Source organism: Lissotriton helveticus, chromosome 1_1 (genome assembly GCF_964261635.1).
Source record: "Lissotriton helveticus chromosome 1_1, aLisHel1.1, whole genome shotgun sequence".
Classification (NCBI taxonomy): domain Eukaryota; kingdom Metazoa; phylum Chordata; class Amphibia; order Caudata; family Salamandridae; genus Lissotriton; species Lissotriton helveticus.
Window position 1 is genome coordinate 1,617,477,811 of NC_136057.1, and position 26,736 is coordinate 1,617,504,546.

Sequence of the window (26,736 nt, forward strand, 5' to 3'; positions counted from 1 at the left end):
GCCTGAGGTATTTCCTGTGAGCTCGATGTATGGGTATGTGATAGTATGCATCCTTGAGGTCTAATGTTGTGAGGAAGTCGCCTTGCTGGAGTAGTGGGAGTACCTGTTGTAGAGTGATCATATGGAAATGATCTGAGTGAATGTATTGGTTCAAAGGTCTGAGGTCCAATATTGGCCAGAGGGAGCCATCTTTTTGGGGAATGAGGAAGTATAGAGAGTATACCCCTGTCCCTTGATGTTGTAATGGGACTGGCTCTATGGCACCTTTTTCTAGCATGGATTTCACCTCCTGTTGTAACAGCGTGATGTGTTATTTGGACATTGGACGGTGCTTGGGTGGTATGTTGGGTGGAGTAGAACGGAGTTCCAGGCAGTAACCATACTGGATAATTTGTCTCACCCACCTGTCTGTAGTAATGGCATTCCAGACTGGTAGGAATAGTGTTAATCTTCCTCCGACTGGTGTTAAGTGGTCTGGAGGGAGTGTGAGAAAGTCACTGTTTGGTGGCGGTGGAAGCTCGGGTGTTATTACCACATCCTCTGCCCTTGTTATGGTTTCCTCTATAACCTCCTCCATTGGAGCCTCTATCAAAGGTGTCTTGTGTAGTGCTTTTGAATGATGAAGATGTTTGTGATGTGTTGCCTCTGCCTGCGCCTCGAAAGGATGAGCGACGAAAAGAGCTCCTAGACTGTTGAAATTGAAGTGCACGCATGGACTTAGCAGTGTCAGTATCTTTTTTCATCTTTTCTAAGATGGTATCCACCGCAGGGCCAAATAAGAAATCTTGGTTAATAGGTTGATTGAGTATGGTAGATTGCACTTCATTTTTAAGACCTGAAATGCGAAGCCAGGCATGCCGGCGTAGCAGTACACTAGTGTTGACAGACCTAGCGGCTGTATCAGCTACATCAAGGACGCATTTTATGGATGCGTTAGTGATGAATTTCCCTTCCCGTATTAGGTCGTTTGCTTTTGCCTTATAGGGTTCTGGTAGGTGTTGTAATAATCCCTCCAGTTCGTCATAATGCGATCTGTCATAGCGTGCTAGGAGAGCTTGTGTAGTGGCAAATCCTCCAGGTATTTGCTGCCTGAGAGGCCACTCTTTTCCCTGATGCTTTTAAGATTTTTGACTCCTTGTCAGGAGGGGGAGCATCACCCGTTGTTTGTGAGTTTGCTCGCTTTCTAGCGTTAGACACAACTAGGAAGTCTAGTGGTAGCTGAGACCTGATATAAGAGGGGTCTGTAGGGGCCGATTTATATATTTTTTTCAATCCTTCGATGGAGGACACGCGCCCTGGCTGGGTCTTTAAAGATATCTGGTGCGTGCTTTAGTACACCTTTTAGCATAGGGAGTACCCGTACACTCTTCTCTGATTTTGGGAAGGTGTTAAATAGGAAGTCCTCCTCTATAGGGTCAGTGTGCATGTGTACACCATGATACTGAACTGCTCTGTCCACTATTGGGTTATAAGCGACAGCGTTGTCAGTAGGAGACGGCTTTGTGGGGTATGTAGTGGGATTGGGTATGGGTTGTGTATAATCTGTGTCATCAGGATCATTATGGTCACTCCATGTGTCATCTGGGTTCCCCGGATCGTCAGGTGGTATAAAATCATCCCGAGGATCTTCCCCCCTTATCATAATCTACAAGTGAAGGAGAATATGAAACATAAGGCATGTTGGGAGTGAAAGGAGGAGTTGTGTAACGACTTGAAGGGGATGTGCCAAAGTCCTTTTTCTTAGGAGGAACAGGAGAAGGGTCTTCAGTGTCCTGTCTTCTTTTGTTTTTATTGTAGACTATATGTCCTGTCTCAGGGTCTATATACAGTCTTTGTTGTAAATCTGGGTGAAAGAGTTCTTCCTCCTCTGTCCGTGGCGCCGAAGATTTTGCCTTTTTCGGCTGGACGGATTTTTTCGGGTTGAGTGTCTTTAGGCTGAACGTCCTTATGATGTGATGCCTTTTTTCGGCCCGACGGCCTTCTTCGGCTCGACGGCCTTCTTCGGCTCGACGGCCTTCTTCGGCTCGACGGCCTTCTTCGGCTCGACGGCAGTGTTCGGATCAACGACCTTTTTGGGTTGAGTGGCTTTGCTAGGTCCTGGGTTACCGGAAGGCTTGGGTGTGGTCTTCGGAGCCGAGCCAGAAGGCGGGGCTTCTGAAGCGGCATTTCTGTCGCGGCTAAGGCTTTTAGGCGCTGCTTTAACCGGAGCCTTGTGTGGAGGTGGGGTAGGGGCTTTGGTACTCACGGTTTGCCCCGGTGTGATCTGGTCATCGGAGTCCGACTGGTCCTCTACAGTGACTATTTCGAGATCTTCAGAGCCCTCCGCCTCTGGGAGTTCATGTTCGTCGTTGAATATGTTTTCCGGTTCTGGTGCCTGCCACTGCATTTCTAGTCGAGCAGCTCTTCGGTTCCGGATAGTCTTTTTGGACCGGAACAGAGCACAAGCTGGACAGTGTTCTTCGTTGTGCTCGGGAGATAGGCACCTGTTGCATACTCTATGCTTGTCGCTGTGTGGAAATTTGGCTCCACACTCTGGGCATTTTTTAAATGGGGTCCTTTCCATCAGCAGGAGGTCCACGTGGCGTCGAAAAGGCCCAACGGCCCGCGTCGACGACCGGAGAGAAATGGAAGTTGTCGAGTCGAGGGATACCGAGCGGAAACAATACCGTCGAATGTAGAAGGTGTTAGCGTTAGAGAGTTGGAAAACTTCGGTCTCGAAGTTGGAGCTGTCGAAGTGCATCCGAACCCAATGGCGGAAAAAAAAAAATCTGAAGATGGAGAAGATGCCCCTGTGGACTGTAGTCCAGGGGAGGAATCACCTATCTCGTGATACTTCGAAGACTCTTCCAAGACAACAAGGTGCAAACATCTGGATCCAACACTAGGCGGCGATCTATGCTAAGATATGAATTCAGCAGCCCACATGCCTCGAACATTGAGATTCCAGCAGATGCAGATGGGACTCGTGTGGTATTACTCTTTTAAGGCCTTCCATGAGCGCTTTAATAACCAGACACTTTGAACAAGGATAAGTGTTGCCTGTTTTGTATATTGGCAGCAACGGCCTCATGATGTAGACTTATGGAAGTGTAAGGAAGGCCAGAGCGATGTAAATGCAAGAGGTAACAAATGTTTTGTACCAATGCATTGAGTGGATCGACTTTTTGGTTACAACAGTAAAACATAAGTCTCTTCCATTTAGCTGCAAAACAAGCTCTAGTGGTAAGTTAACGTGCCACCTTAAAAATAGTCATGCATTGCGGTGGCAAATTTAGATAGCTGAATTCAATTATTTCAGGAGCCAAATCTCAAGGTTCCTTTGGGATTGGATGTCTGATTTTGCCATGGTACTGCGTGAGAAGTCTAGGCTGAGGTGAAGCTTCTTGTGTGGAACTACTGAAAGTTTTAGTAGTGTGGTGAACCACGGTTGACAAGCCCATGTAGAAGCTACCAAAAGGAGGGTGGGAGACATTTGCCTGAGCCTCTGAACCAGAAATGGAAGAGGGAGAAGCAAAAAAGCATAGGCAAATATTCCTGACAAACTCCTCCATAGAGCATTGCATTTGGATAGAGGATGTGGGATCCTGGAGCTAAGTTTTGGCATTTTGAATTCTCTGCTGTCAGAGAAAAGCCCACTTGTGGAAGTATGAGAGGAGGACTTGGGGGTGGAGTTCCAACTTGTGGACTTGTTGCCACATCCTGCTGAAGTTTGCAAAATGGCTGTCTGTGCCCGGAAGATGTGTCACTAATAGATGGATTTTGTGATGCATTGCAAAACGGCAAACGATCTGAAAGGGGCATGACAACTGCAGTGTGTCCTACCTCCTCCTTTTTATACATAGTACAGGGCTGTCATATTGTCGGTCCAGACTAAGACAACTTTGCCTATGAGGTAACTTAGAAATGCTTTCAAAGCTAGATGAACAGCTCTAGGTAGTTGACGTGGAGGTTCTGGTGTTTGGGGTCCCAGAGACCCTGAGCGGTCAGATCTTGTAGGTGAGAACCCCAACCTGTGAGGGAGTCTGCTGTTAGCACGACCGGTTAAAACAGGGTCGAAGAACGGCCAACCTTTTAACAAGTTTTGCATGTTCCACCACTTCAGAGTGTGATGTGTTGCCGTCTACAACTTCAAGATTATCCAGTCGACCCTTTGAGTCCACTGTTGTGCCAAACATTCTTGTAGAGGATGCAGGCTTAGTCTTGCATGAGGCATTATGGCGATGCAGGATGCCATCATTCCCAAAAGACGCATGAACATTTTCACTGAAGCTTGGCTTGAAATTTTGGTAGCACGGTTTGAAAATATTGAAATCTGGCTGCATTTGGATAAGCTATACCTAATTTAGTGTTGAGCACTAGATATGGTACCAGCTGTGAAGGTTAAAGACAGGATTTTGAACATCGATAGTGAACCCCAGTTGATGCAGGAGGTTTATGGTAATCAGAGTAGGTTGACGACACAGAAGGCATTTATGAGCTTTGACAAGCCAGTCTAGATACATGGAGACAAAAATGTTTTGTCTGTGAAAAAACATTTACTCTGGCAGAGACTATGTTGTCTGTGTAAATGCGCTGCTCCCAAGGCATTTGATGAACACACTGGTACAGTGGTGCCTCCGAATGGAAGGACTGAATTGGTAATGTTTTCCTGCCATCACAAACTGGATGTATTTGCGATGTGCTGGATGAATGGGGATGTGAAAGTAGGCTTCATTTAAGTCGTGCTGACATGAAGTCTTGCTGTAGAAGTGGAAGCACCTGTTGAAGTGTGACCACATGGAAGTACTCTTGATAGTATGTGGTGATTCAGAGGCTATAGATCTAAAATAGGCAGTGGGGAGAAGTCCTTTTAGGAATAAGGAAGTACAGGGAATAAACCCTTTATGTTGTAGATGAAATAGCTCTTTGGCCCCTTTGAGTAAGAGCTTGCACTTCCCGTTTGAACAGTTGTTGATGTTCCAGAGAATCGCTGGTTGTGAGGTAAAATATTGGGAGGAGTGCTGATGAGCTCCAGGCAATAACCATGCTGCATAATGTCCCACACCCATGGACTGCCAGGTGGGAAGAAACTGATGTAATCGACTCACGACAGGTGTAGATTGACCGGGGAAGGATAAAATGAGACACTTAGTTGCCGTATGGGGCATTACGTGTTGGTGTACCTTTAACTTGACCTTTGAAGTCGTTACCCCTGTAGTTGCCTCTGAAATGTCATATACGGAGAGGACTGGGTTTGACACCTGTAGGAGGATGCAGAGCAATCTGTAGAGGTTACTTTGGAATCTTCTCTAAAGGAGAAGCGACAAAAGGAGCCCGAGGATTAGGTGTTTGAAGTGTCACTATAGATTTAGCAACCTCTGTATCTTTTTCATCTTTTGCAAGGCCTCATTTACTTGTTCCATATCAAATGAGGGATCTTTTAAAGTTTGCTTGACTTCTGGCTTAAATCCAGAGATATGCAGCAGGCATGCCTCCATATGATGACACTTCTATTGATGCCTCTGGTGGCAGTATAAGAGTCCAGTGCACATCTAATGGAGTAGTTGGAAATTAACTTTCCTTCCTGAACCAGTTCTTTCCCCTTCTTATGTTCGTCTCTGAGATATTGGAGGAGTTCCTCGATCTCATCCCAGTGAGCTCTGTCATATCTGGCCAACAGTCCCTGTGTGTTTGCAATTCACCAATAATTGGCGGATTGCACAGCAACCGGTTTGCCTGACAAATCAATACGTTTGGAATCCTTATCAAGAGGTGGTGCGTCTGCTGCAGTTTGTGAGTTTGCACGTTTGCTGGGATTTAAAGCAACTCGGGAGTCTGGTGAAAGCTGGCCTCAAATACAAATTGGGTCAGATGATGCAGCCTTACATTTTTGATCCTGGGGTAATAATGCGAGCCCCTGCAGGATCCTTACAAATATCATCTGCATGGGACAACATGCCTTTCAGCATTGAAAGAGATTAAGCCTTAGGTTTGGAGCAGAATGTCTCAAATAAAAAATATTCTCCCATGGATTTCTCATGTAGTGTAACCCCATGGTATGCAGCTGCCCCAGCAATGAGCTCCTGATACAATGTTAATCCTACCAAAGGTCTGGTGGTGCGTCAGAAGTGTTGTCATACACCCCTCCCCCACCCCAAAAATCTGGGTCTGTATGTGGAGATTCTGGAGGTGTAATATTTAAGGGATTCTGTGGTGATTGAGATACAGAAGGACAGGTAGTGGAGGTGGTATGCGAGATGGTAAATGGAGGAACAGGGTGCAGACTACTAGTTGCCTTGCCAGTTTTCTTCTTCATACATATCGGCAAATCAATGTCTTCTTAGAAAGAAGTTTGCCACTAGGTAGAAGGCACTGGCGCAGTCTTTGTAATTATGTGACAAGTCTTTGGATGTATAGGATTCATTTTTGTTTTCGGATCGAGTCATTCCTGCATGGTCTCTAAAATGGGCTCCAGGAGTGCAGCAGTAGCCGGTTTCGGTGGCAAAAGTTTCGGAACAGAACAAGTTTCGATTTTCAGAAGCAGATCAGTTAGAGCCAAAGGGGTGATACCTCAACTCGGTGCAGAACCAGATGGCTTCACATGCACTTTCACACTCTGCCGACCATGGCCATCCGGCAGTGGCAGCCCGGAAGCCTTTTGTTTTGTGGAAACCTACATTTTTCGTGTGGACAGATGATGGGTTTGAGCACTCATGGCACCTTGACCCAGCACCTAATTGTGTGACTCCAAGTAGAATTGAGAATCTTGAACTAAAAAGGCTCCTTCGGCCGCAGAGTACCTCTCGATCTTCCTCTTCTGGTTCAATATCTTCCTGTCCGCAAGATATCGGGTGTGTTTTAGATTTCATGTCCCTGCATTTCTCAGAGTCATGGCCGACTGTCCCACGGGTCTTTTTCAATCTAAACAACCGATGGGCCTCACAATTTTCTTCTCTGTGCTCAGGGATAAGCATAGGTTGCAGACCTCGTGAAGATCCGTCCGCGGCTACTTGGAATGGCACTGGGTGTAAAATCGAAATGGAGTCCTTGCCATCAGCAGACTTATCAATGAAGTTGAATGAGAATAAGGTAGCTCGGGCGGGCGAGGTCCAAAGGTCGCAATCTGAACGTTCTGACCACACGAATGTTCTGAATTTCGATACGAAAGGGAGAAAAACACATTTGAAACCATACCGACGAGGGTAGCGTGGATTACGCACCAAAAGGATTCCAAAAACTGTCTAACTGGAGCGCCGTAATACATGTCCAAACCAGATGGAAAGAAAACAATCTAACAATGGTGCTCATGCACCCTATTACCAAGAGGAGGAGTCACCTCACCTAGTGACTAAACACTTCTTCGAAGAATAACAACCTGCACACATTCTGACCCAACACTAGAAAGCAGGAGTATGCAAAGCATGTGCATCTACAGCCACACATGCCTAGAACATGGAGTTCTGTTTCTGGCTCAAAAATTGAAAACCACCACTGAAATTCATCAGTTATAATAATCGAATGCTCACACCACACTAACTCACGATGCCTGACAAACAAAAAACACATTTGCAAAAGGCACTGGATAATGGATAGTTAAGCAAGAGTGGAGCATAGCGGGCATCGAGAGTTCTGGTGCGTGTTGCATACCATAACAGGTGAAATTCTTTTTTCAGTGAGTACATAAATGTGGAGCAAATGCAACATAAATTTTCTTCCAAACCTCTCGTTTCTTTTTGGCCTTTATGTCTTCATTGCCCAGAGAGCTGGCTTTCCTCTTTGTGCCTTCGGTTTTCTCTTTTGGTTTATTCTCACTTGCTTTTGGCTTCTTGTATGTTTTCAGAAACTCTGAGATAAGCTCTGGGCAGTCCAAATTCTTCTCTGGCTCCCATGTGTTGTGCTCCCTATGGATAAATGTACACATTTAATTAGCATAGGAGCAAATAATCATGAATAGCGAACCAGTAATGGAGAGTAAAATCCACTAAGTGAATTATTTTGGGAGCTGGAGAGTGGGACTAACTTGTCTGAGGTGCACCTTTACCACAAAGACAAACGGGCCAGTTGTAGACCAAAGGGGCTGCTTTTTGTTACCGGGGGGCTGGTTTTGCAGCATAGCTACAATATCTGCCTCCTGCAACAAAAGCGGCACAAAGCTTTCCACTAGCACCTACCTGTGTTTAAAATCCCAAGAACATTTACCCAAAAAATTAGAATAAGGCGATGGGCCACATAAGAAGGAATTCCAACACCGCAAGTTCAGACTATGCACGGATGAAATTACCAATACACAGGCATAATCTTGTGAAATTTCGCATTACACTGGTCAAGGAACATACTCGAACTTACACCACATTGAGTAACTACATGCCCTCTGAAGCAAAAAGGTAGCACAAGCAAATGGAAACAGTGAGATCCAAAAATTAAGTGGCTGCTGGTTGGTGTTTGTTTCTAGTTCCGTTTTAGTGTGACGTGCATTTGCTTCCAAAATGGACAGGAAGGTTTTTTTATAGCAACAAATGCAGTTCAAATTGTGCAAGGACAAATTTTTTCCAAAACTGCACAGTTCAACAAAAGAAAACTTCACAAAAACCACTCACTTTAAACCCAGTCAAGCTGACCTTCTGGGTCACAGTTCAATATAAAGCTAGCCACATCAAGAAGGATCCTACACCAGAATCTCCTTGCCAGTCAAGGTTTTCTTGAAATGTTTGATAGTGGTATATGATTTCGATAGCTATTTCCATGATGACCTAGGTGACATGCATCCTCCCCCCATCACCATCAATTGCTTTTAAAAGGCCCGAATAATTACTAATTAGAATAATTGAAAAATCTAATCTCCAACAGACAATCTATAAATAGAAATGGTCTATGCCAGGGGTTTCCAACCTTTTCTAGAATGAGAGCTACTTCTGCTTAAGGAAAATCATCCAGAGCTACTAACCAATTTTATCACTTTACAATGGTGACCAAACAGTTAACAATACACTAATAATCAACCATAAATTTCAAGCAGGGTTACTTGCAGATATATCATGAAAAGCATCATCAATATGCAATACCTCCACATAACCGGACTAATGAAATAACACCAGAAGCAGTACGTGCCCTCTGGCACAAGGGACATAATCACAGCAAGAGATCTCCCCAGTGCAGCTTGAATTCCCATTAAACTAGCAGCTTTTAATATGTCAGCACAACAGCTTCTGAAAAGAAAAAAAACAATTCTATCGCATACCTGTTCCATTTTAGGCCAACAAACTGTCTTTGAAAAAAAATGTTTCGCCTTTAAATGCCCAGTTTACTTTTTAGCCAATACATGCTCTCCAAACATCAGCTTGTCATATTCATCAAGTACTCACATTCTTAACAGAATCTGATTTAAATGTCCAAGCTTTACTATCATGTCATGGATGCCTTCCATAACACTAAGCATGCCTATAACGTGCAAATAATGATCACAGTTTTACAGAGGTACCATTTTGCAAAGGTTGGACACCATAAGGCCTTTATTCGCCAGTGGCTGCCAGTTATGTTAGGGATGCACAAAATTAGGTCGTTCATGCTCACAATATGTAGGTGATGGCTGCCAGTATTTACAAACAGAACAAGAAAGCTCAAAATATGTCATGGATGGCAACTATTATGCAAGGAACACTAATATGCCAAGAACAGACTCTTGTGCCTGGCACTATTCTTTCATTGCCCTTTGTTCACACAGATAGGGTGGCTGGTATAGCTTAGCCTACAGCACCAATCTCCTTGTGACTTTACTACAATAAGAGTTGATACATACGTTCAACAATGTTAGTTTGTATCTTAGAACAAGACCTTTCCATTGGTTTAGCGGGCTGACATTTTAAGCGTTTTCTGTAACGTGAATGATGCACTGGGCTGACCTTCACTTTGGATAGCTTCTTCTAGGGTGTTGTTGAGCTACCAGTAGAATCAGAGCTACTGGTTGGAGACCCATAACTATGCCGGAAGAAATTCCATTTAAGCAAAACCGGTTTCTCTGCAAAGTTTGCCCCACTTAAATAACTGCTGTGGAGCGCGATTCTAAGCAATAATGCTTCACAAATGAATTAAGAGATCTCTGGTTAGCTGCTTTTCAAATTTCAACAATAGAACTTTGAAGAATATTTGTCCCGCTGCTTTTATTGAACTTTATAAAGGGGGTTGGGGTGCCTAGAAGGAGCTGTGAGAAAGTGGCTCTATATATACTGGATAATAAGGCAGTACAGTGTGTATAGAGTCCTCAAACCCCAAAGGAATAAACAGAGGTTAAAGTCAGAACTGACCTTACTCTCCAAAGTGGTAGCTTGGTCGAGCAGTAAGGCAGTACCAGAGGACAGTGTAAAGCATTTGTTGTACTCAGTCAGCAAAAGGCTTCACACACTCAAGAACCGAACTCCAGGCCAAATGTTATTATATCCTCAAATATGGTAGTTTTATTCTTAGAACCAACAGTTATAAAAATATACTTCGAGATACGAGTACTCATGTAAATACTTGGCAGAGGAGCAATAAGTTTGTACACACAATAATTATTGGATAGCTAATAAGCAAAACAGTTCTGAAACACTCTAGCATTGAGCTCAATGGGTTTTTCATAGGACAGTATAGTTGATTACTTTATGGATTACTTTGGTAGTTCCAGGACTAGGTCTTAGATTCAGTCCTGGGGTCTAAACTGAAACCAGATTAGCAAAAACGTTTTAGTTACGGTGTTGAATTTTCCTGAATATAAAGCGGTTTTAAAGTTCACACTTCTCTTTTCAAGATGATTCTGACAATGTTATCCAATGGGAGGAAATTCAGGTTACAGATACAGTACGATCGCGTTACTTTTGTAACCCAGCACTAGTCTCCTAGGGCCAGCACTGGGGGCTTAACTTAAAACAGGTAGGTAATTGCGTTTCAGTATTTCGTACGATTTTTAAAGAATATTTGCAGTTTTCAAAAGTAGACACTTTAGAAGAAATTTCATAGAAAAGCAGACAATGGGTTCCTATGGACAAAAATACAGGTTACTAGTAAACCCGCTAGGGATTACTTTTGAGGTTCAGTACTGGGCTGAAAGGTACAGTACTAGCTTCTCTCCTGATCACAGGTGAATATTTTCGAATTCGGACTGATTTTATAGGAATATTTTCAATTTTCAAGACTTCACACTTAGAAAATTTTCGAGTCAAAATGGCTCAATAGAATCCAATGGCAGGTAAGTGAATTACCGGCCTCCAGGTGAGTACTTGGTTGGTGAAGGTAAGGTTCTGGGCACAGACTCAGGGGTCCTCCAGGATCAGGTAGGTACAGTTAGTCCACCCTCAGAGGCACAGGGGAGGCCGGGAGCAGAGGTAGTTAGGCCCAATGTTAGTCAATGAGAGGCAGGGGGCCTTCGGTTAGTGGTGGCTGGCTAGCAGGCCACGCGGCTGTGGGAGCTGGGCTCCTGGTCACTTGCTCAGGGCAAGGGGGGGGGGGGGGGAAGTAGGTTAGGACAGAGAGTCACAGCCAGCGGCACTCGGGCGGCTGGGCGCAGGGTGCTTTTGAGCCATCGGGCACTCTATGTTATCCAATGAGGATCTTGACAAAGGAACAAAGGCTGCAGGCTCGGGGACAGTGACTCTCCAGGGGCGACCAGCACTTCGAGAGGTAAGTTGGGATCTTGGAGCACAGGTAGGTACCCTAAAGGGAGGCTCAGGGGGCCACGGGGCGCCGGGGTGTCTTTAGGGGTCGGAAAAGCTTACCCTTGGCTAGTCGCGGTTGGGGTGGCCCCTAGTTCTGAGTCTGCAGGTGTCGGCTGGTTCATCGAGGAGGGTCTTTGGACACTGGACTTCGGGTACCAGTCGACGGGGGGACGTGCTCGTGGTCTTGGTTCAGGTTGGCCCGGCCCGGGCTCGGCTGGTGCAGAGCTTCCTGGTGAGCACCAGGTGGGTTGTTGCAGCAGAGCCTCCGTTGATGGGAGTCCCAATCTTCGAGAGGGTCCAGGCAGGTCCTCTGGATGTCCCAAGGTTGCTGTCCACGGAGGTCGCCGGGATTAGGCAGGAGCAGGTTCCAGGGTCAACAGGCCGGTAGGGCTGGGGCCAAGTCAGTTGTTGTCCTGTTAGCAGCTGCGCAGCGGGTCTTCTTCTTGAACTTTTCTTCTTGTTGGTATCAGGATCTAAGGAAGGAAGGTTCAGGGAGCCCCTAAATACTAAATTTAGGGGCGTTACAGGTAAAGCAAGGGCCGGGACCAATGGGTCCCTGTCCTGGGGTGAGTACACCCCCTAGCCTGCTCCTCTCCTGTGGGGGTGGGGGCAGGAGCCTAGCTGGGATTGGGCAGGACTCCTTATCTACAAGTTGGCCGGGGCCCGGGGTCGTGCTTCACCTCGCCTCCTCCACCTGAGGGGTGGAGTTGGCACAGGTTGGCACCCCCCCCCTTCCTGACGTAGTTTTTCCCGCCAGAGTGGGGGTAGGCCTGGTGGGGGCTGGTTGCTGGGTACAGCAAATGGTCTGGAGAAGCTCTCAGAGGCGGTATGCCTTTGAAGCTTCCCCCTGTCCATCCTGGGGGAGGAGACATAGCACCTCGCCCAGGATGTGCTTTGTTGCAGACCCAGGAGAGCGGGGGGGCTCGCCACCCAGGGGGCCAGCAACATGTCTGCTGTGTGGCAGCCTCTGCAGCCACTCAGCCCAGAAGTGGATTGTAGGTTCGGGTTTTTGGAGGGCATCTCTAAGATGCCCTCTCGTGCATTTTACATTAAATCCCACACTGGCATCAGTGCAGGTTTAATGTGCTGAGAACGAATAGTTTACCTGTCGGTGTAGTTTTGCAGCTTGAAGATCTTTCTGGATTCACTGTGCTGTGCATATTCCACAATCTGGTGGTTGGGTCCGGAATCGTAGTCTTTTTTTCTTTTTTTTTTTGTCGTAGCCCAGGTGGGCGTCGACGTCCCACCATTTGGTGTACCTTCGGTGATGTCGGCGTGCTTCCGCGGAAGCTACCACCATTGGGCGCCATCTTCGGATTCTTTTTTCTGTCTCTTTTTTCTTGTTTGTCTTTGTAGTGAATCCATGGCTATGTTCGTAAATCGTTTTTTCAACGTAATTCTTTCCACGTATCTTTTCACGTATCTTGTAAGCTTCAACTTGCTTTCTTTCCTATGTGTTTCCACCCTCTTCTCCAGCCTCATCTTTTTGGCGGAGGCGGGTGGGTTCGCTAGTGAATCCAGAAAGATCTTCAAGCTGCAAAACTACACCGACAGGTAAGAAACTATTCGTTTTGCAGCGTGAATCTTTCTGGATTCACTATGCTGTGCATAGATTTTGTAGCGGTTTTCGTTACTTTTGTGGCGGTTGGGTGGAAGATGAGCGTTGGTTGTTGAAAATATGTTGAAGCACTTTTTGTCCTACTTGTGCTTCTTTGTTCATCTGTACATCCACGCAATAGTGCTTAGTGAAAGTGTGCACTGAAGCCCATGTTGCCGCCAGGCATATGTCCTGAATTGGTGTGTTGGCCAGAAAGGCAATTGTTGCTCCTTTCTTCCTGGTGGAGTGGGCCTGTGCCCCTCCTGTTAGCTCCTGGCCAGCTTGTTTGTGGCAGAATTGTATTGTCTGTGCGATCCATCGAGCTATGGTGTTTTTAGTCACTGGTTTGCCCATGTAACTGTTTGCGAAGGATACAAAGAACTGTTTTGTTTTCCTGTGTTCCTTCGTTCTTTCAATGTAGTGCATCACAGCCCTTCTTGAGTCTAGGGTGTGGAGCGACCTCTCGGTGCTTGTGGTGGGGTTTTGGAAGAAGCTAGGGATCTGAATGCTCTGATTCATGTGGAACCTTGACACCACCTTTGGCATGAAGTGTGGGTCTGTTCTCATCACGACCCTGTCACTATGTATCTGGATGTAGGGTTCCTGCAGTGTGAGTGCCTGCAGTTCGCTCACCCTTCGTAGCGAGGTGATTGCTATCAGAAAGGCCGTCTTCATTGTTAACATTTGCAGTGATGCTTTGTGGATGGGTTCGAAAGGTGCTTTCATGAGCTCCGTCATTACCACATTTAGGTTCCAGGCCGGTGGCGGCATTCTCTTTGGCGGCGCTATTCTTTTAGCCCCTTCCAGGAATCTTTTTACGACTTGGGATGTAAAGAAGCTTCTCCCTGTTTCTCCTCTTGTGTATGCCACAATCGCTGCCAGGTGCACCCTCAGCGAGGATGAGCTTAGCTTAGCCTTAATTAGGTGCGTGAGGTATCTTAGCACCGTGGATTCCTTGGTCAGTTTCCTTTGGAGCTGTTTCTTGCAACACCATTGAGTGAATCTTTTCAATTTTTCCCCATAGCACTTGCATGTGCTGGGCCTTCTTGCCTCTCGCAGCACCCGCAGGGTGCTCTCTGGTAGTTTTAGGTGTGCAAATTCCAAGTCCTCAGGAGCCAGGCTGAGAGGTTGAGGCTCTCTGGCTCTGGGTGTAGAACCTCTCCGTTTTCCATGGAGAGTAGGTCTCTTCTTTTTGAGAACTTGTGGGGTGGCCCCTGCGCCATCTCCATTATCTGAGAATACCAGGTCTGTCTGGCCCATTGTGGTGCCACAAGGATGAGCGTCATGTTGCTCTTCATGCATTTGTTGAGAACCCTGGGGATCAGCGGTATCGGGGGGGGGGAAAAGTGTAGGCAAATGTTTTTGACCAGCTTATCCATAGGGCATTCCCCTGGGACAGCGCCTCTGGCTGCCTGGATGCAAAGTATTGGCATTTTGCATTCCGGTGTGTTGCAAATAGGTCTATTGTTGGCGTGCCCCATTTCCTGAATAGTCTCTTTGTTTCCTGACTGTTGAGTTGCCACTCGTGGGACGCTGAAGTCTGCCTGTTGAGCCAATCCGCTTCTACATTGTCCTTCCCTGGCAGGTGTATGGTTAGCAGGTCTATTTTTAGTGGTATATCCCATTTCCAGATCTCCTGTGCCAAGCTTGACAAAGGGAACGATTGAGTTCCCCCTTATTTGTTTATGTAAAACATCGTTGTGGTGTTGTCTGTTTGTATTAGCACCTTCTGGTTGTACAGGTGTTTCTGAAAAGCCTTGAGGGCTAGCAACACAGTTTTCAGTTCCAGGTAATTGATGTGCCTGACTGCATCTGTAGGGCTCCACAGACCCCTCACTCTGAGCCTGTTCATGTGTGCGCCCCACCCCTTCTGGGATGCGTCTGTGGTGATGGTCACTGTTGGGTCCGGTGGTGTTAGAGGTTTCCCTTCTGTTATTCTCTCCTTGGTCCACCACCTTATCTCTTCCTGCACCCTGTGCGTTACAACCACTAGATCCTCCCAACTTCCTGTAGCTTGTGACCATTGCTGTTGCAGCCACTCTTGGAGTGGTTTCATTTGTAAATGTAGTATACTTGTAAAGCGCACAGCTGCCCCAGCAACGGGGCGTCCCGGCGCTGTATAACTCTGGGGAACCCGTCCTGGCTTTCCCTGTGGGATGGTCCCTTGCTGGGAGTCCCCAAGGTGGAGCCAGGCATCCCCGGAATTGGTGGGGCCGTTGTGGAGATTAGGCAAGCTAATGCCCAGAGTTGCCGAGTGGAACCCCTGATTAGAGTAAGCACCGAAGCGAGAATTATCGAGTCCGCTGACCAAGGTCCACGACCCTGCCGCGTCGGGAATTGAACCCTGGTCCCAGGCTGACTTCTGCTCTCAGGCCTGCCGCCTCTAACCAGTGAGCCACACTACTCCATTTGTAGGCGTACATTGGGGACCAGGTGTATGCATGATGCTATCATCCCCAAGATCTTGCTCACAGTCCTCACTGTCAGAGCTCGCCCCTTCTGGTAGTGACGTTTCTCCCTCAGTAGGCTGAGCGTTCTCTTTTCGCTCGGTAAGACCCTGCATTGGACGGTGTCGATCTGGGCTCCCAGGAAGATCTTCACTTGCTCTGGTTCCATCGAGCATTTTCCCCAGTGTATGGAGAAACCCAGGCTTGCTAGCGTTCTAGTCACCTGTTCTGCATGCTCTTTGCATGTCCTGTAAGAGCTTGCCTTTACGAGCCAGTCGTCGAGGTAGGGGTACACGTGTATCCCCTTTCTTCTTAGGTGTGCGGCCACTGCCGCGAGGCATTTGGTGAACACCCTTGGTGCGGACTTTAGGCCGAAAACCAGGGTCGTGAATTGGTAGTGATCCTCGTTTACTGTGAACCTTAGCATGTGCTTGTGCTGCCTGTTCATGGGGATGTGCAGGTACGCATCTTTGAGGACTATGGTGGACAAGAAGTCCCCGGCCTTTATCTGTGGGATGACCTCTTGTAGGGACGTCATTTTGAATTTTTGAGTTTTGACGTATTTGTTTAGGAACCGTAGGTCCAGGATGGGTCTTAGGCTTTCGTCCACTTTTGGCACTAGGAAGTAGTTTGAGTACACTCCCTTGTTCCGTTCTTTGAAAGGAACTCGTTCGATGGCCGCTTTGAGGAGGAGTTCTTGGGCTTCCTCTTGCAGTAGTTGCAACTCTTTTCCCCGAGTGCTGTCTTTTCTTTGGCTTTCTGTTTGGTGGCCTCTTTTCCAACTCTATGCAGTATCCGAACTGCATAATATTGAGTATCCACTTGTCTGTTATTTTTCTCCACTCCTGGAGAAAAAATCTCAATCTTCCTCCTACCGGCGTTACATGTTCCTTTGTGTCTTGTCCGTGTAGCCCTCTCCTCTTTGTTTTTCCGTGCTCCTCCCCCGGAGGGTTTAGGTGGGGGAGCACCTTCTCCCGTGTGAAGTCACTTAGAGGGGGGTTGTTCACCGCCTCTCCTTCTCTGGCCCCGTCCATTTCCTCTTGACCGAAAGGACTGGCCCCTGCTTTGGTAGTTCCAGCTTTGCCTCTGCTGGCCCTGGTGGCCTTGGTTGTCACTCTGTTGCCCCTGGTGGTAACTCTGGTGAGAATCTCCTCGCCGACTTCCACCTCTGCCGTTCGGCCTCCGTGTAGGAGTGCCCCTTCTCATCCCCCTGAACTTCAGGGCCCCCATGTACCTTGCCGTCTCGTTGTCCTTCTTCAGTTGGGTGAGCTTCTCATCAACTGGGGCTCCGAATAGTGTTTCACCGTTGAAGGGTGTGTTCAGGATGTAGTTCTGAACCTCAGCCTTGAAGCCTGAGATCCTGAGCCAGGCTTGCCTTCTCTCTGTGATGCCTATAGCCATCAGTCTGCTGGATGTTTCTGCCCCATCCAAGGCTGTCTTCAGGCACGAATTGGCGATGCTCTTCCCCTCTTCCACAAGGTGTGATGCCCTCTCACGGTATTGTTCCGGGAAGTGCTTGAGCAACTTTCCCATTTCATCCCAGTGCTGGTATTGATGCCTATTAAGGAGGGCGTTGGAGTTCGCCATCCGCCAGTGCGTTGCGGCGTTCCTCTCAATTTTCCTGCCAGTTGGATCCATCCTCCTGGTCCAGACGTTGTTGGGACGTTTGCCCTTTTCCTGGCCGTTGCAGCGATTATAGCATCTGCTGTGACGGATCCCTTGATGTAAGCTGGGTCTTGGGAGGAGAATTTCTATTTCTTCTCCGTCCTCGGCGTTACTGATCTGCATGTAGCCGGGTCCTTGAAGGCTTCCTTCCCCTGGTCTGTGATACTCTTGAGCATGGGCAAGAACTGGCTTCTTGTCTGTATGGGGAGCAATGTCTCGAGCAGGAAGTTTGCTTTTGGCTTCTCCTCTTCCAGCTTAACTCCATAAGCTGCTGCCGCCTTTCTGACCACCTCATTGTATGCCCCAATGTCATCCGGTGGCGAAGGCCTCGAGGGGTATGTTTCCACCGCCTCCTCTGGGTTTTCGGCCTCGATGTCCTGCCATTCCTGGTCTTGGGCCGTCAAGGAACCTGAGCCATAGCTTGACTGCTGCTCCCCGTAATCCCCTTCTGTGTAGTAGAGGTCTTCCTCCTCTTCGTGCTCCGAGGGTTCCGGAGTTTTCGGCGGCTCTTCGACGTCGAACTCCTCGAGCTCCTGTACCTCAGCGACGGTCGGTGCCGGCTTCGAGGGGATCTTGTAACTTCTCATTTTTTCATCGAAGTCGTTCTTTCTCTGAAAGATGGTCTCCATTTCGGCCTCGAGCCTTCTTCTCTTTCTCTGCATCTCTGCGGCCTGCTCGTTGTCGAGCGTTTCGGCCGCTCTTTTCGGCGGCGGCGACGTCGAAACTTTCTTCGGCTCCTTTTCTTTCGACGTCGAAGTCCCTTTTTCGGGGGCTTGCTTCGATGACCTTTGCTTTTCGCTGGTCTTCGGCCTCCGGGAGTCCTTCTCGGAGGATCCGCTGGGCTCTTTTTCGGAGGATGCAGCTTCGGTTGTCGATTTGTTCGGCGCCGGTGCTCCTTTCGAGGCTCTGGGCTCAGACTTTCGGGAGTCTGCCTCTGGTTTTCGAGGCCCTGTGGGAGTTTTCTCTCCTACCTTATCAGGCGTTTTCTTATCGGTCTCAGCAACCGTGAAGTCATCTGGGCCTTCGGCGATGTTGTCCTCGTCGTCGGTGGAGAGGCCAAGTTCATAAAGCGTCGGGGCTTGGCCCTTGCCCTGCATCGTGTGGTGAGCCGTCCTCTGTCTTTCTCGAACTCGGAGTGTCTTCGGCTTGAAGACGGAGCAGGCGTTGCAGTCTCTGCTCTCGTGGTCGATTGCCAGGCAGAGGTTGCAGACTGGGTGCTGGTCCTTCTGTGCGAACTTGTGGTGGCAGTTCTTGCAGAATTTAAAGGGCGTCTTGTACATCCCTGCGCTCAGGGGGCCCCCTGTGTGCGCATTCCCCCAAGGACGTCGAAGATTTCGAAGTTCTCTCCTTTCTTCGTCGTCTCTTCTCTAATGGTCCTCTTCTCTCGATCTTCTCAGGTCTTCACCTTGAAGAGATACTGTATTTTCTCCTTTCCTCCTCCAAAACTTCTGGAGCTTCACGCGACGATCCAGACCCAACGGCGGAAAAAATAATCTGAAGTTGGCGCCCAAGGGTGGTAGCTTCCGCCGGAAGCACGCCGACGTCACCAAAGGTACACCAAATGGTGGGACGTCGACACCCACCTGGGCTACGACAAAAAAAAAAAAAAACAGAAAAAAGCCTACGATTCCGGACCCAACCACTAGATTGCGGAATATGCACAGCATAGTGAATCCAGAAAGATTCACGCTGCAAAAGTTAGGTACCAAACTTGTCAGTCTTCAGTGAAGCCATTATGGTGCTGTGGAGTTCGTAAATGACAACCTCCCAGTACCATATACTCTTAAATGGCAACACTGCACTTACAGTGCCCAGGAATGGCCCTGGGTACTGTAGGGGCACATGGCTCATGCACCTGGGCCCTCACCTCTGGCATAGGGCACCCAGCTAGAGGTGACTGAAGTATGCCAGGGCAGTGGGTTCTGTGGTCATGGCACACAGGGATGTGTCCTATCTTGAGTGAAACGAAACACTCAACCTCTCTGCACTGTTGCTATTGTAGTTCTAATATTTAGAACATTACTCTTACATCGACTTAATATCAAAACAATGTCACACTTCACAAATGATTTCTGCGCATGTTTTATATTTGTTATTATTCACATGATTATCTTTTCAGAAAGCATTCCTATTTGTAATTTTTACACAACATTACACACATTTGCATGTATTCCAATTTTATACAACAAAAAATATAGTCATCCGAAGGGATTTCTTCATGCCCGATGCATTTCGAGCTCAACGAGCTCTTCCTCGGGGGCCTAAAATCTGAACATTCATAGGTAAATTAATTTCCTGAGTACTCAGTATTCACGACATTCAAAAAATTCACAATGTACAAATGTTAAGATTAGAAAAAGTCTACCCATTTCCACACCACTGTGTTGTGTTAAGAAAGAATAAGGATGGTTGAAGATGCACTCACTTCGTTTCAGATGCTAAACTCCTGTGGGGAACCGGAGTAAAAAGATCTGCTTTAATCAACTGAACCACCGATCTTTTTACTCAGGTTCCCCACAGGAGTTTAGCATCTGAAACGAAGTGAGTGCATCTTCAACCATCCTTATTCTTTCCTAACACACAAGATAGGATGTTTCAGTAGTGGCAAGGTTGGGACAAACGTGCTACCTCTACTGCACGCTTTATCAAAGATATCAAAAACAGTTTAAAGCTTGAATAGCGGTTAAGTAAAGGAGTGCTTCTCCATTTGAAAAACACACAGGGACGTGTGCCATGTCAACTCTTGCTTTAGTTCTGTACTTAGGCACTAAGCCTGCAAATAAGTGCTGCAGCCGTCAGAGGTCTTCTCTGGTCACCATGCCCTGGGTACCTAGGGTACCATTTACTAGGGGCTGACAGGTGGCCAGAGATGCCAATTGGGTATTTTGTTTCAGCATAGCTTTTCTTTGTAGGGAAGGAACACATGCCCTGGGAAGCTCAGTCAAAGTACATCAGCAGTTCAGAAAAAAGTGGGGGCATACCAAGGCAAGAAAGATGGCACTTTCTTACAGGCTTTTTGCCTACACGCTACGATGCATGAATCAAGCAAGCTATAGATAGTTTGGAGGTTAAGCTGCAACATTTTGAAAAGGTATGCATTTTTCAGGAGGATTATACAGCTGTTATTTTTTATCTAAGTGGGGCAAGCTCTTTGCAGGCAACCCTGGCTTTTGAAAATGCAAGGAAAAATCTGTTCAGATTAATATAGAAATCAGACATCACTTTCTAAAAGAAGGATGTGCCCAGACAAGAAATGTGCACAATGTTCTTCAACAAAAAAAAATAAACAGTACATCCGACGGCTTTTACAGCTTTTCCTCGAACTAAAGTGATGAAGATTGGCTATGCGAACAGGTGTGAATTTCTGGAGCAGTACCTTTGGCAATATTCAGCTCCCGTGCTGGCCAGCATCTTAGGATACATTTTCCTGAGGCATTTAAAGAATCAAACATCTTCATAAGACCTTTGCCCAGTGGCTTTACCACTGGAACCAAGCTGCACCAGACTGAGAAGCCCCAACTAGGGTAAAACGGGACATGGGTTGCATGCCAAATAACTAAGTGTCGATGGTTTTAACAAGAATATATAGTGTGAACGATCCATGAGCTTTGGCTCAGGCAGATAACAGCTTGCTAGACAGAGGCAGTCAGGTGCCATGTGGCATGGGGAAGGGGATATAAAACAGGGGGGTGGGCAGCATAAAACACAGAGGGAAGATCCCAGTCGGTTATCAGTGGTGGTGGTCAGGAAAAGGTGTTCCCACTGGTCTTTCACCCAGTGTGGCTCAGTCTGTCTCAGGTTTCTGCCATTGGGAAATAAAGAAGGCCCTTACTCGCCTTCTCGGTGTAGGGCTTTGCTTTCGGTTTCGATAGAAGGGGCAGGTGGTGACTTCAAAATGCTTGTGATCACTTGTTTTGCCAGCAGACGGCCAAAGTGCCTGAAGTGAGATTGACAACGTAATACAGAAGTCTGGGGAGCAGCACCATCTTTGCAAAGGCAAAGCACCCCTCTACTGAGATTGACAACGTAATACAGAAGTCTGGGGAGCAGCACCATCTTTGCAAAGGCAAAGCACCCCTCTACTGAGAGTGCGGGCATTTGCCAGAAGGCTACTTGGCCCTTAAGGGAGGAGATGCAATTCTCTAGGTTTCGTCCCTGCCGTCGTGGTATACACTGATTAACCTTCAGTGCTCATAGGGGTAGAGATTTCAATATTCTTACATTTTTTAATTTGTTTACCCCTTAAATCGTCGTCATCGTAAGGAGGCGCTCCATTCGTCTTTCTGAGATGGAAGAGGTCTTTTGTGGGGGATGACCTGTCCAAGGGTCTCCAACATACATGACTTCATTTCCCTTTGAAGCATTAACCTAAAGCTTTCTTTATCAATGCTAGGAAAGGAGGCGCTAGCCTGCTCCGAATCAAGAGTCAGACATTCCTTTGCCTTTTTTAAAAAAATGTTTACATAGAGATGTATATATATATATATATATATATATATATATATATATATATATATATATATATATATATATATATATATATATATATATATATATATATATATCTGAGACAAGGGTCTGTTAATATGCCCTATGCAAATCTCTCTTTATTTGCTCTTAATATTATATTTTCTATGGGCTTCAATCTCTTTTTTTTATTATTAGGGGCTCAAAAATGGATTAAATGAGAGTTGCGGAGAGCAATTATAATAAAATCCGGCTTGCCGTGGACAGCTGATCGCCAACTGACGATCGTGAGCCTGGTTGCCATGGGGATGCTTGAAAGCAATCCCCGAGGCCCAGGATCAGCCGCGACGGTAGAGGAAAGACCCTTGGCAGCCTTAGCGCAAGACACGCTTGCTGCCAAGGTACCTTCCTTCAATTTCTACCACGGTGTGTGAGGCCCGCATCGGAGGAGGGTGTCCTTGTGAAGTGGCAAAAACAGTGCGTTGGATGCTCTCCATGAAGGAGCCTGTCAGCGCGTGAGGCGCGCCTGCTGAACAACAAGGGGGACGGATACCAAGCATTCTGTGATCGTATTCTTTCATGCAATCAACAATGCAGAGATTGGGACAAAGTTCAAAGCGAGGATAAAATATAGAATCAGACATCGTCTTAGTTCTTCTATGGATGTCGAGTTTGACACAAAACATATTATAAGAACGGTTGGTAATATCTAGAGCTCTAATATCGGAAGCTCTCCTACAAGAAATAAGGCATAAAAGTGTAGCTAGTGTAAAAGAAAGATTCTTCCTGTTAAGGAGAGAATTGGAAGGCCAATTATTGAAGAGATCTAGAATCAAGTTATCATCCCAAAGCGACTCATATCTGGCTCTAGGAGGTCAGAAGGGGGTTATCAATAGGAGGGAGCACTGTTCCTGTCTCACTTTCTGAAGCACCCTCTGAATCATGGCGAAAGGGGGGAAAGCATACCCTTGGATTCCCTTCCAAGATTGGAGGGTGCTCATGCCTTCCTCCAAAGACAACATTCTAGACCCCTTCGGGGAAGAATTGTTTTCTCTCTTAAACTTAAAGCATCCTAGATCTTCACAATGGTCGCCCCAGGACCACGTTTCTAAATTTATTAAAAAATGGCTTTGCAATCTCCTGGAAAGGGACACTAGAAATTTTCATAGAGCAGAATGCTCAAGACCTTCCATTGAAGATAAGACTTGTCTGTCTCCCAATCTAAACCATGAGCTTATAAAATTTCTTTTTAAACTCAGTCATGACCCTAGAAAAGGGAAAGAAAAATCATTTAAAGGTCGCCAGGACAGTCTTCTAGACTTCCTTGGCCCCTCTTACAAGAATCCTCGACTCAGCTGAAGAGAGCCATATTCATGGCACACCTCTTAATACTGATCTTATCAGAGACTGGAGCCAAAGAGCACTAATACTCTTAGACAACGCAAATGCAAGCATTAACGCTGAGAGACGTAGACTAATTCTCTACAAAATTGATCCCAAGCTTTCTGATATGGTCGACAAGGAGCCATCTTCAAATCCAAAAGGACTTCTTTTCGGATAAGAACACAAAGTCACTTGGGAAATGTGTCAACTTTTACAGCCCTAGACAAGGCTCTACAGAATATGAAAAGGGTCTTTAACAATAAGGGCCAGAAGGGGCCTTTCTTCCGGCCGATTTAACCAGAGGCCCCATCAAAGATACAGTGGCTTTGGACGGGGATACCAGCAATTCAACACCCCTACCTTCTACCCCCAGCGTGGGAGAGGAACTCGTTCAAGAGGATCGAGATCCTGTGGCTCATTCAACTCCAATCCACCAAGTAAGTCCTCCTCTTCCCCCCACCCCCCACCCCCCTCACCCTTCTATCCCCTTAAAGCTGGGAGGCAGACTCTAGCTTTTTTTCCAGAATTGGAAGTTAATAACTCAAGACCCATGGGTCCTGAACACTGTCAAAGGCTTAATGATAGATTTCGTTCAGGTTCCCTTTCAATCCTCCTTCCCAAGAGACATACCTCTCTCCTTTGAGAAACAAAAAATAGTAGAAGAGGAGATATCCTCTATGCTACAGAAAGGTGTAATAATAGAGGTTCCCTTGGATACTTTAGCATTCATAAGTACATTATTCCTCATAGAGAAAAAAGGGAAAGGTTGGAGACCTGTAATAAATTTGAAAAATCTCAAAAAATGTCTAGTGTACAGATGGAGGGTATCCACCTCCTGAGAGACCTCCACTTGTAAGAAGACTGGTTGGTCAAACTAGATTTAAAAGACACATATTTCACCATACCTATGGCTGTAATCCATCAACCTTTCTTCCAATTTATGCAGAAAAATCATCTTATCAGTTCCAGGCACTTTCGGACTTTCTTCTGCCCCATGGTGTTTCACCAAGGTCATGAGGACGGTCGCCTCTTTCCTGAGAGAAAGAGGTATTCGCCTTATTATTTATCTCGACGACATTCTGATGTCTCAAGACCTTCAACAAATTCTCTTAGATCTGGAGACCGTCATGAATCTGCTAGAGAGTCTAGGATTTATCATAAACAAAGAAAAGTCTTTCCTGACTCTCTCAAAGTAAATGGAGTTCTTCGGTTTCACCCTGGATACCTCTAAGTGTCTTCTACCTTCCACCAAAATATCAAAGCTCAAAAAAGAGATAAGACCCATTTTGAGACAAAAAAAGAGCTTCCATTGAGGGAACTAGCCAGACTTTTAAGTCTTCTATCTCCTATTCAGGTGATTTTTCCAGGCACTCTGAATGATCGGGCCTTACAAAGGATAAAAGGGAGAGCCCTAAGGTCCGGTCTCTGGAACGAAGATCGGATTACCCTGGATCAGGACGCCAAATCAGAACTAGTCTGGTGGCTGAACAACCTAGAAGCTTGGAACAGTAAAGCAATCTTTGGTTCGGAACCAGATTTTGTCTTGGAATCAGATACTTCCCTTCACAGTTGGGGTGCATGCCTTTTGGACCAGAACATAGGAGGGATCTGGTCTCAAGAAGAATCATCTCACCACATACATTTTATGGAACTAATGGCTGGCCTTTATGCTCTTATGAGCTTCAAACATTCCCTCCAAGGGAGGTCGGTCATTTTGAAAATGGGCAATATGTCTGCTGTAGCTTACATCAATCGTTTGGGCGGTACCAAATCTGCCGATCTTGCCAATCTAGCCAGGAGACTCTGGATGTTCTGTCTAGAACACAAAATTGCCCTCAGAGCGGAATACTTTCCAGGGAAATCGAACATCTCTGCTGATTGGAATCCCAGCGATTGGAACCTCAACGCCTTAGTTTTCAGTTCCCTGAACAAGATTTGGGGGGCCTTTTGAAAAAGACCTTTTTGCGAGCAGTCTCACGTCTCAACTAAATAATTATTTCAGCTGGATGCCGGACACCAGTGCTCTAGCAGTGAATGCCTTCCTACAACTCTGGTCAAGGACCAACGCATATGCCTTTCCTCCCTTTGCCATGATCCAAAGAGTCTTACAGAAAGTGAGACAAGAAGAGTGCTCTCTTGACCTGATAACTCCGTTCTGGCCATCCCAGGCATGGTTCCCCACCACTCTAAAAACTGGCTTGCGATCTTCCCTTCCTAATCCCTTCTCTAGAGAACCTCGAACAGACGTAAACGGAAATTACCATCTCCTAACCCAAACAGGGAGTTTGAACCTTCTTGCTTGGAAAGGGTCACAAGATCTAACGAAATCTCAGGACTTTCGTCTTCGGCTGCAACTCTCCTCAGAGAGTCTTGGGCACCGGGCACTCATTACAGATACAATAACATTTGGAAATTCTGGGTACATTGGTGCCTGGAAAGGAACTTTGATTCCTTACGGGCACCTATCGATGTAGTGATCTTTCTAGTCTAACTATTTGATAAAGGTTTAAGTTATAGATCTATCAATTGCTATAGATCCGACATCTCTGCTGGTCGTATACTTGTCAATGGGAAAACAGTGGGTAATAATGTAATTGTTTGCAGAGTGATGAAGAGCATTCCGCTAAAGAGACCCCCAAGACCCAAATATGATACCCTGTGGGATGTGAACTTGATTCTAGATCTTTTCAACTCATTGCCCGATAATTACCTTCTGAATAGAAAACTTCTCTCTATCAAACTTGCAACTCTTCTTTGTCTTCTTTCCTGTCGTAGAGTCTCTGACATTAAAGCCCTGGAGATCTCTAACAGATCTTATAACATATTTGGAGTCAAATTCGAGGTTTACAGAAGAACCAAAACCATGTCTGATTCGATCTTCTATCCACGTTTCGATCCTTGTCCAAAACTTTGTGTTGAGTGCATGATGGTATATGATCAAAGAATGTCTAGTCTACGTCCTATTGATGAGAAACCACTCTATTTCCTTTATTAAGCCTCAAAGCTATAACCTCTACTTCCATTGCTATATGGGTTAAGACCTCCATGAACTTAGCAGGTATTGATTTGGCAACATTTCAAGCTCATTCTGTTAGATGTGCTATGGCCAGTAAATCTCTATGGTCTGGGGATAAGTTAGATGATATTCTTAAAGCGGCCGACTGGTCGAACACTAGTACCTTTGCTCAACATTGTAAACCTATCGAACGTATGTCTAATGTAGTATTACAAAGCTACCAACATGCATAATGTAGCCTCCGTTCTTGTAATGAAATTGCGATTATCCTATTACCATGACTAGAGAATCTGAATTTCATTAAAGACACGGAGGCTGACATTATCCCACCCATCCCATTCCCTAGTGTTTAGTGAGTTATGATTTGTGATTTCTTCAACATAAATTTGTCATGTCATACCATACCATTTAACTTGTTTCAATTTTCTTTCTGGAACCTTTGTATTATGACATATGCGGCTGCTTGGAGACTGCAATAAAAGACATTGCATAATG

General features: G+C 46.3%; 1 protein-coding gene across 4 annotated transcripts in view; it reads right to left on the bottom strand.

Moving 5' to 3' along the window:
• Positions 1-26,736, bottom strand: part of CBX5 (chromobox 5) — a 208,136-nt gene that overhangs the window by 63,404 nt on the left and 117,996 nt on the right. For all 4 annotated transcript variants that reach the window (XM_078688267.1, XM_078688277.1, XM_078688295.1 and 1 more), the window contains one exon: positions 7,700-7,880. In XM_078688267.1, the coding sequence (XP_078544393.1) occupies positions 7,700-7,880 (181 nt within the window). The remainder of the gene's footprint in view (positions 1-7,699; positions 7,881-26,736) is intronic.